Below are 10932 nucleotides of genomic sequence, written 5' to 3' on the forward strand. Positions count from 1 at the left end.
CACAATGGACCACACTGCTTGCAAAGCCCATCTGCTTGTCTGCAAATCTAATGAGGCATGGCGCCATAGCAACACACTGCATTCATAAATGCCGCTTTAATAGCCTTTTAATTGCTTTTGTTTATTGTTATGTCACCATGCTTGGTCGCGTGTGAACTTGTTGGATTATATTTTTCACTGCACCACTGTGCACAAATCAAAGTAAATCTTGAGGTGCAAAGGTAACTCTGACAGGCATTTGCAGAAATCATCTCGGTGTTCTGAATGCGCCTTCTGCAGTGGGTGATTTAGTGAGTGCATCTGTGCTTTGTCTTAACTCTTTGTCATCCTCAAATGTCTGTGTTTTTTTGTCAGGTGCAAGACAGAGCCCACTTTACCTGTAGAGCCATGCGGAAGGAAATAGTGATGGGCCCTCTCTGAGAGAGCAAGAGAGAGAGAGAGTGAGAGAGAGAGAGAGAGAGAGAGAGAGAGTGAGAGAGAGAGAGAGAGAGAGAGCACTGGAGCCTGGTTTGGGGTTGAATATCGAGCAAACCCAGCACATATCGGGAAAACAAGCACGGAGACAAAGTCCGTTCTCAAATCGCTCCCTGATCCACCTGCTTCCATCCTGAGGGACTAAAGTCTGATCAAACAGCACCTTGAACTGACCAAGGCGATCCTTAAGCTGTGAGCGGGAAGATGAGTGCTCTTTTCGCCAAGCTGGACCCACGGCAGGTGGAGTGGGAGGCCTCCTGGTATGGCCTGCACTCGCGCATGCTGCGCACCAAGCCCGTGGAGTCCATGCAGGAGGGCGCGGCCGACCTGCACGGCACCAAGCTGGCCCGGGTGCTGACCACCGTGGACCTGGTCTCGCTCGGCGTGGGCAGCTGCGTCGGCACCGGCATGTACGTGGTCGCGGGGCTTGTTGCTAAGGAGATGGCCGGCCCTGGCGTCATCTTGTCCTTCGTCATCGCTGCAGTGGCTTCCATTCTGTCAGGTAAGACCCTCCCACTGATTCGGCTCTCAAACACGGCCACAAAAACACTGTGTGATTCTGTTGACGGGATGAAAGGTTGCAACACATTGCATACGTGATACAAAGATACAAAGTTCGCAATCAATGCCTACTTGTCACAGTATCACACAAAGCCAGCTCTGAAGTCTTTGGAAATATGAATGCCCTTGAAAAACAACCACAGATACACAGGTCCATTTGTATTGTCACCCAGGGGAGTCTTCTGCTAACTGTCCTCATTTCATTGATCTTTTTCATTGATTTGACCTTGGAGAATTCAGACTGGGTCTTCTTTTGAAAGACTTAGTCTTGGACATGAACAGCATCAGCAGTGTTCTTGAGGCCGTGACACCATGACATGCTCCTGCGTCTGTGTACCGCGCACACTGTGTGGATGAGAATTGCGTCAGCAATGCGCATGTGGGCTTTTCCTCCCAAAGACTGGGACCGTGCACAGAGGACCACTTCCTATAGACTGAATATGTTTCGAAAAGGGAATATACATTTGAAGCAACACCAAAGAGATTTTCGTACCTTAAAATAATGTTTCCAAAAATCATTTCAGCAGTTCATCAACTTATAACAGGGTGAACGGCACTTCTGCATTCACTTCGCGGCCCTCTATCGGCTATACTATCGGCTTGACTTCCTTCGATGTCACAATACTTTTCATACTTTCATAAAATCATGCAACATACTCTGCCTTGTCTGCGGACATCAGTATTTGCTGGATAAACCAATAGCGTGCGTGCGACAGAGGAAAAGTGCTTTAGTGTTGCTTTAAAAAAAAAAAAAGGATATATATATATATATATATATATATATATATATATATATATATATATATATACATTAATATATATATATATATACATATTATGTATTACTCTCTCTTGGCGCTTTTCCACCCAGGGGTGTGCTATGCAGAGTTTGGCGTCCGCGTGCCGAAAACAACAGGCTCCGCCTACACCTACAGCTACGTGACTGTGGGGGAGTTTGTGGCCTTCTTCATTGGCTGGAACCTCATACTGGAGTACTTGATTGGCACGGCGGCAGGGGCCAGCGCCCTCAGCAGCATGTTCGACTCCTTAGCCAACCACACCATCAGCCGCTTCATGATCAACAACCTGGGCACTCTCAACGGCCTGGGTGAGCATTCACATGGATATTAATGCCATTGCATCTGGTATATACATGGTACATTCTTTTTTCATGTTTTTTGGACTATTCACATGTTATGTGTTGTATGCCATGAATGATTGTTTAATGCATCACTTATGGGCGTATATGATGATTCAATAATACAGAGCAGGTAACAGCCACATGTAACAAGCAAAAAGTGAACAAAGACTTTCATGACTGGATGACTTTGTTGTTCAAACAGGTAAAGGTGAGGAGTCATATCCTGACATGCTGGCTCTGCTCATCGCCATTATGGTGACTGTCATTGTGGCTCTGGGAGTGAAGAACTCGGTGACCCTCAACAATGTGCTCAACGTGGTCAACCTGGTGGTGTGGGTCTTCATGGTGATCGCAGGCCTCTTCTTTATCAGCGGGGCTAATTGGGACGGAGGCCGATTTCTACCCTACGGCTGGTCAGGGGTAAGAGAATGTCCGACACCCCTCACATCTGTAGTAATGCTCGAACCAGACCTTGACCCCATTGAAGTGTCCTAAAGCAAGACACTGAACTCCAAACTGGTCCTGGTTTGCTGGCTGGCATCTTGCATGGTAGCCTCCACCATCAGTGTATGAATAGGTGAATGTGAGGTGTTAAGGGCCATTCACACCAAGAGTGATAACCATGACGATAGCTATAACCATGACGATAAAAGCGTCCTCACTGACCAACGATCCCCATTCTTCATGTCGTTATTGTTATAGTTTATGTGTGAACGTCGCCATTCATTTAACAAGAGCGATATTTGTTTATAGTTATCGTTCTTGGTGTGAACAGCCCTTTACTCCATAAAACGTGCTCAGAGAGGTGGAAGAGTGCTATATAAATGCAGTCCAGTCTCCACAGTGTGCTTGTCACATTTCATGTATGACTGTCCTGTCCGAGGAACATTTATATAAAGTCTTGAGACCTTTAGATGTTTATGTTGTCACTTTTTAAACTCCACTCTTTCGGCTCCTCTCCCGTCCTTGTACACCCCTGCTGTGTCCCTGTTGGTCACTGTAGGTCATGCAGGGAGCTGCCACTTGTTTCTACGCCTTTATTGGGTTTGACATCATCGCCACCACAGGGGAGGAGGCCAAGAGTCCCAACACGTCCATCCCGTACGCCATCACGGCCTCCCTCATTACCTGCCTCACTGCCTACGTCTCTGTGAGTATTCACTGCTCCCCCTGCCCCTGACACCCACTGGGAAACATGCAGCAGCCTGAAATTTGTGTGCGTGTGTGTGTGTGTGTGTGTGTGTGTGTGTGTGTGTGTGTGCGCATGCATGCTCTCTAGATGCATATAGATGTGTTTGTGGCCTGTGGCTTTGTGGGTGTGGTTGTCTATATGCATGTACGTATATAGATATGTGTACAAGTGTGTGTGTGTGTCTGTGTGTGTGTATGCATAGGTGTGTGTGTGTGTGTGTGTATGTGTTGGTTATGGCAGGTATATTATATCTGCTATGAGCTACAGTTGTAGAGTGTGTCTGTGTGTGTCTGTGTGTGTATGTGTGTGTATGTGTGTGCATAATATAAAATATGTTTCCCTGTGTTTGTGTTTGTAGATTTTGACAACATAGTAAAAGAGCCAACTGGCATTTTTATGTGCATGCTATGCATAGAATCAATGTTATTGTGCTCTTTAGTATATTGTTCAAATATACACAAAAAAACACAAACACACACACTTGGTAGCTTGGTATATACAAATAAATTGCTGCGATATTTGGCATCCAATTAGTCTGGCTATCACCATACTAACACTCTTTTAAGATTGAACATTAGTATTGGGGGTCTGCAGATCAGGCTGAGTTTAGTTTACCCAGCCTAGCATTCTGTCATAGTTTTGGTCTTTTTTGTGTTTGTTGATTGGCTTCTTAGGTTTCTAAGGTTTCAGTATTGAGACTTGAGGCTCTGCTAGCTGTAGACCCTTTAAATATTGATGTGGTAGCCAGTTCTACCTGCATATTTTCCACTGAAAGAGGTTTTCTTTTTTCATTCGACTTTTTCTGGACAAGAAAGTTCCATTACTGTAACACATAATGATCGCGAAGCACATACAAATCCATCGCTTTAGTAAGAGCATATCTGATTTAAAAGTACTTTGGATTTGCCATAGTTTGTATGTCATCACTGTCCAAAATACTATGACAAACATACAGTTTAATGTTCCTTGTTCTGTAATGTTCATTTAGGTTAGTGTTATCCTGACGCTGATGGTGCCTTATGATGTGATTGACGGCGACGCCCCACTGATGGAGATGTTTGCTGTTCATGGCTTCATGGCGGGGAAGTATGTCGTGGCCATAGGCGCCATTGCTGGTCTCACCGTCAGCCTGCTGGGCTCTCTGTTCCCAATGCCACGGGTCATCTACGCCATGGCTGGGGACGGCCTACTCTTCAGGTGAATAGGGATTCTTTTCCATATGTGGGATGTGTGTGTATCAGTATATGTGTATTATGTGTATGTGTATGTGTATGTGTATGTGTATGTGTATGTGTATGTGTATGTGTATGTGTATGTGTATGTGTATGTGTGTATATTCCATCTTTATTCGATCTATGTATATTCCATCTATTTGCATTTGGACACATAGAGAGCAGTATTTGATATTTGACTAGATTTCATTTGATTCCATACGGATAATGTATGGAATGACAATACTATTGAGATAGAGCTCTTTTCAGAGAGGGAATGCAACATGAATACAACATGTGCCTGTATGCACATACAGTATTTTATGCACATGCACATGATGCATTTGAGAACAGTCTGCCCTGGTCATTCACACAGTGCAGTCGTCCCCCAGGTTCTTAGGCCATGTGAGTCCCTACACGGAGACGCCGGTGGTGGCGTGTGTGGTGTCCGGCTCCCTGGCGGCCATCCTCTCCCTGCTGGTCAGCCTGCGGGACCTGATCGAGATGATGTCCATCGGCACGCTGCTGGCCTACACGCTGGTGTCCGTGTGCGTGCTCCTGCTGCGCTACCAGCCCGACCAGGCCGACTTCCAGGGCCACGGCGGCTACCTGACGGGGGAGGACGACGGCGGCGACGCGGGCAAGACGAGGAAGGAGGGGGTGCTGGCCGAGTGCGAGCAGGAGGCGTACCAGGGCGGTAAGGATCACCACGACGACAACGACGACAGCACGGGCAACACCTGCGGCACCAAGAACCTGCCGGGCAAGGGCGACGACGAGATGCTGATTGACGGCTCCGACCCCTCGGGGTACCAGTCCGACAGCTCGGGCTACGGCGTCAGCGAGAAGAGCCTGGGGGAGGGGGAGGAGGCGGACAGCGCGCCGTCCGCTCTGCTCAAGCGAGCGCTGGGTCCGCACTACTACACCCTGCGGGTGCGGCTGGGCCTGCCCGACTCCAGCGACCGGCCCACGCCGGCCACGGGGCGCACGGTCACCGGCTGCGTCCTCCTGCTCTTCGTGCTGACCTTCCTCCTGTGGTCCATCGTCATCTACGGCCTGGACCGGGAGTCCGGCGGCGCCCGCTGGGCCCTAGTGCCGCTGGTCGGGATCATCGCCTTCAAGATGGCCGCCCTGCTGGTGATCATCCTGCGGCAGCCGGAGAGCCGCAAGAAGCTGCCGTACATGGCGCCGTGCGTGCCCTTCGTGCCTGTGGCGGCCATGTTGGTCAACATCTACCTGATGCTCAAGCTCTCCAGCATCACCTGGGTGCGCTTTGCAGTGTGGTGCTCTATAGGTCAGTGGCTCTCATTATGCTTTTTGTATTGTTTTTGCTTTGAATTGCTGTGTTCGAAACATATCCAAACTTTAGTCAGAAATAATTTGTATGTCGCTTTGGACAAAGGCGCCTGCCAAATAGCATAACCCTAACCTTAACTGTAATGTACTGTATGTATTGTATTGTAAATATGTATTGCTTTGAATGTCCAAAATATGTTAAATGTTTTTATTTTCAAGACAGTTGTACGACTGGATATATTTCTGGAAGTTTAGCTGCTGTGCTCTCTGACAGGTCTGCTGATTTACTTTGGCTATGGAATGTGGAAGAGCTCTCTGGAGCTGTTTGCCCAGGAGGAAGAGGCGCACGCCAGCTCTTACCAGTGTTTTGACGCCGGCGTGGACGACAGCTTCACGGTGGAGGAGGACGCCCCCCCTCACGGCGATGCGGACGAGACCCCGTATCAGGGCTGGGGAGGCGAGGAGAGCGGCTATCAGAACCAGAACCAGAACCAGGAAGAGCACCAGTACCAGCACGGGTACCAGTATGGCCAGCAGCCGGAGGTGGACGGCCACAGGACCGCTGGCAAGTCAAAAAGCAGAGGCCGGACCAGGAAAGGCTTTGAGGAGCTGGTGGATGATGATGAGTATTCACCAGAGTGAGTGATTAAAGGCAGTTGTTGTCTGTGTTGGGTGCAGTTACAGTTTGCAATGAGGTTTTTTTTAATGTATTCGTTTATTTTCCCTTGTTGATGTGGCTTGTTTTGTGGTGTATGCCTGAAAAAGAGTGAGAGAGTGTTGTTGCTGTATTTTTCTGTTATCTGTCTGTCACCAGGAATCTAAGAAAATTTGGAAAGTTAAGAGATTCCATTAAAACAAGATCAGAAAGGACAAAACTCTGAACTTTGAAATAGTGCCTTTCTTTATCTCTGTGTGATATAAAGACTTATTTTTCATTCACAAATAAAATATAATATTGTAAAATTGTCTAAGGACCAAATGTTTGTCAGGTGTGAATTTACCTTTGTGCTGCTATACTTGTTCGCGGATTCAACATTATTTGCTGTAGGTTCAACACACACCTCTGCCCTGCAATTGTTTGTTATCTTCTTCTAACAGAAATAGTATTTTAGAAATAGTATATGAAACATGATATATATAAATACATCAAATGATAAAACAAATATATCAAATGCAACAACAGTCTGGAGATGAGAGGAGATTAATGTTTTTATTTGTTTTCTGTAAACTAATGTATGGGAATGTATACAGAAATATAGCTTCAAATACAATCTCTTGATTGATTGTTTCTTTTCTGTCACAAGAAGACTCACAGTAATGCAAACCTACAGCAATCTTTGGATCAGCATTCATGTGTTATTTCAGAGTAGTTTAATCACTATGATTAGATTTTGTGGCAAGTATGAAATTCATTTCATATTTCCTGTATAAAACCACGATGACATGGGAAGATTGGTTTGATGATTGTTGTGGGCTTCTGCCCTTTTCTATTCTTCAGTGGAAAAGGTGGTTTACATTTCATTACGGATACAACGCATCATTTAATCTATTCTATTCAAAGGTGTGTGAACTGTTTCGTACTGTATGTGGCATTAGCCTATAAATAAAACTGAACAGAATGAGTATATTTTATTAAACACCAACAATAGTCTTGGAGCCATTATCTGTTGTTACAAAATGGTAATTTGAGGGTTATGGGATGTTTTCAAAACGAGAGATTACACATCAGGAGATTAGTCATGGTTATTAGACACAATTCAAAGGGATTACATGGCATCAATCCCTGTTAAAATCACATTACATGTGACACACAGGGAGAACCCTGGACCGGAGAAACATGCATGTTCTTTATCGCGTCTCTGTTCTCCCAACACTTAAAGTAAATCAGCAGAGGAAAGCACCAGAGTCTGTGTAATACGTATCTGTGACTCATGCAATCATGTGATTTGTGCTTTCGTGTGTGTGAGAGTGTGTGTGTGTATGTGTGTATGTGTATGTGTATGTGTCTGTGTGTGTGTGTGTGTGTGTGTGTGTGTGTGTGTGTGTGTGTGTGTGTGTGTGTGATTCAAAGCGAGATACCGATTTCCTGAGGGTGTATGAGCAGGAAAGAGAGAGCAGAGCTGCCCAGGGAAGAAAAAAAAAACCCAGAGGAGCCACCTGGACAGCTGTTTTTCAATAATGTGGTTTCCTGCCTCTATGACATATGCCTCGCTTAAGTCAGACACGTATGCCCCGATCAGCGCGAGGGGAAGAGCTTTCAATTCAGCTGGGGGACAGGGACGCATCCCTGCCTTGTCAAAGTTGTTTCATGGATGACAGTGTGGCAGTACAAAGAAGCATGATAGGATGTAGTGCTCATGCATAAATGTAGGATTTTATAACAGGAAAAAAAATATCATACAGGTACCATCTAAACTAGAAAGTATGGTATTAATAATATATTTTCGTATTAGTAGAAATACAAAATGGGACTTCAAAAAATGACATAACATTACTTCATGTACTCAATGTAATAGTCCATATTTACGTATTTAAGAAATGTCCATAGAGGTGGAGGAACTCATGAACATCTCTCATCTCTCCCATCTGCTCTGCTTGAAGGTCAGAATTGGCATCCTTTGTGATTGTCTTCTGGAGTTAGTTTGCTGCTCTGTGTCAGTGCCAAGAGGACTCTCTCTCTTGCTCCGTCTCGTTCTCTCACACGTGGGCATTCTTGGCATGGTTGGCTGCGGGAGGCATGGCGTTGGCCGCACCGCTCTGCTTTGAGTAGTAGAAGCGGTTGTGGTGGTTCTGGGTCTGGGCGCCGGCGCCGCCAGAGCAGCAGGTCATCATCGCCCCGCCGAGGAGGCACAGGGCCGAGCCCACCCAGCCGGAGTACAGGGAGAGGCCGAAAGACATGAGGCGCTCGTCATGGTGCGCCCCAATGGGGAACCACACAGTGGACACCAGTCCTCCTAGGGCTGAGAGACATAGAGGAGCACCATTTGTTTATTTCAGAGTCAAGACATTACATTAATGAATAGATAGATAGACAATAGGTCTTTATTGTCCTATAAAGGATATTCTTCTTCACACATGTCATTCCATTCCATAAATGGCAATACATGGGCAATAGGCTACATGGGTTATGGACTCTGGTTCATGAATAATATACATAAAAACACAATCCTGGTTAATTCATAGGCTTATGTTTCAATTTTGTTGCCTAAAGATCTTACTATAAAACTGAGATTTCAATCCTCAAGGTGTCTGTCATGCCATTTTAATATCCTAAAGATATTATCCTTGACCTGCAGCTGTGGATGTCATTATTAGGGTCACTGTGACAGGATGTAGGAAGTCCTGGCTAGCAACCAGATGGGTGTCACCCCTTCTACAACCCCGGTTAAGGCCAGTATGATCACATATGGCGTTGAAAGGCTCTCAGATAGGAAGAGGGACCGTCTGCATCCTGACCAAGTTCATGCCAGGTCCATGTACATTTGTGAAATGGTTTATTAAATGTAGCCTAATCGATAATGGCTGCTTGGTAAAAATATAACCTTACTCTAATGTATCATCACGATTTCAAAATGGATAATTGTAGCAATGGCAGAGAGCGACTTACACATTAACAGAATTAGGAATCCTCCGAGGATTGCGCGTTTATGCTTGGCGCCGTCTGTCTCATTTGCCAGTTTGACGCACGGCAGGGCCATCATGACCAGTATCAGGGACGGGAAGCCAGCAATGCATGCAGCAACCATTAGCGCTCGGGACGTCTGAATATAAGCTGGGAGAGGGGGAAAAGTGACATTTAATTAAACAGATTAATGTGATTTCAAAATGCAATAGACGGCACTTACATTCAATTAGGCTAGTTATTCTCCCAGGTATGGTATACTATACAAGTAAATGATCTGATTATGACTATAATGCTATTTTACAGGTTACAAAAAACTTTTTTCGGTCATATATTTTTTTTATATATATATAGGCTAATAGCCACGTTTTTTTTTTTTTTTAATCAAATTCCGTTTCTTACCTGGCAAGGTGAGTATTTGGTTCAAAGCTGTGCAATGGTACAGAGCGGTAGAAACCACACATTCAGCCCATAGCCCTTTAGATTCTAGCTCGTCCATTTTCTTGCAAGTGTGCATGCCATATTTGCAGGTTATGACCCAGTCGTTAGTGGCAGTGGCAATGATCAGCCCGATCCACCCAATGAAACTCAGTATAAATCCACAGAATAACCGACAGCTTTGAGACATAATGTTGGAATGCTTCACAAAAAAAGTTAAATCCAAGCAATTATTTCAAATGTTTCTCAATCCTTTGAAACAAAGTTTGAATAAATTATTCAGGCGTTACAAAAATATTCCTTATTTCGGGAATGAGGCCTAAAAGTGATCCATAGACCTCGAATCTCCTTTCGCCCAGGGCAAATGCGTTTTAGTCAACCTCTGGATTGAATTATGAAAACGCATCTAACGGGTGCGCGAGGGGTGTCTTACGTCTCCAAATAGGAAACTTTCAGCCTATCAGAGGAACGCGGATAACCTGAAACATTTTGTCAATGCCCCCTTTCTACAACTCCACCGACAATCAAAATTAACCTCGTAGGCTAGAATTATTTTGTGTTTTTGCATTCCACTGACAACAATAACAGACTTGTCTAGTTTTACAGAAGTGCATGTTAATTGTATGTATTGCCATTTTATTCTTAGGTAAACAATTTCTCGAAGAAATCCTCCATTCCGGACATGACTGCCATCTAACGGCTATAGGCGCACTGAATTCCACAGATAGACCCTTACACCAAGATACAACTGACAGGCTACCATCATCATCAACCTGTCATAAAGAACGATGCAAAATTAAGCTTTGTTAGGGCAGAGATTCTTTCGTGAATTTGCTTTTGACTTAAGTTAGGACTTACTTTTCTACATCTATGTGCTATAATATTAGGGTGTAGCATTTTGTCATAATGCATCCTGCGGACTAGATTCATTTATGTTGCATCCCCTGGCACGTTTGTATTAGAAGAGGGAAAATCTACAGTAGCCTATAACATCTAC

At 45.0% G+C, this 10932-nt stretch overlaps 2 protein-coding genes across 2 annotated transcripts; one reads left to right on the forward strand and one right to left on the reverse strand.

Moving 5' to 3' along the window:
- Positions 1 to 581: 581 nt before the first annotated feature.
- On the forward strand, positions 582 to 6917 carry slc7a14b (solute carrier family 7 member 14b). Its single transcript, XM_062521198.1, has 7 exons — positions 582 to 976; positions 1907 to 2143; positions 2379 to 2596; positions 3180 to 3326; positions 4357 to 4565; positions 4972 to 5873; positions 6150 to 6917. Exons 1-7 carry the CDS (start codon positions 679 to 681, stop codon positions 6515 to 6517), a joined length of 2379 nt encoding a protein of 792 aa, XP_062377182.1. The 5' UTR covers positions 582 to 678; the 3' UTR covers positions 6518 to 6917.
- A 245-nt stretch (positions 6918 to 7162) lies between these two features.
- Positions 7163 to 10278, reverse strand: cldn11b (claudin 11b). Its single transcript, XM_062521311.1, has 3 exons — positions 9900 to 10278; positions 9483 to 9647; positions 7163 to 8835 (listed from the first exon to the last, which is right to left on the reverse strand). Exons 1-3 carry the CDS (start codon positions 10123 to 10125, stop codon positions 8573 to 8575), a joined length of 654 nt encoding a protein of 217 aa, XP_062377295.1. The 5' UTR covers positions 10126 to 10278; the 3' UTR covers positions 7163 to 8572.
- Between the last annotated feature and the right edge of the window lie 654 nt (positions 10279 to 10932).

Source organism: Sardina pilchardus, chromosome 19 (assembly GCF_963854185.1).
Source record: "Sardina pilchardus chromosome 19, fSarPil1.1, whole genome shotgun sequence".
In the NCBI taxonomy this organism is placed as follows: Eukaryota; Metazoa; Chordata; class Actinopteri; order Clupeiformes; family Clupeidae; genus Sardina; species Sardina pilchardus.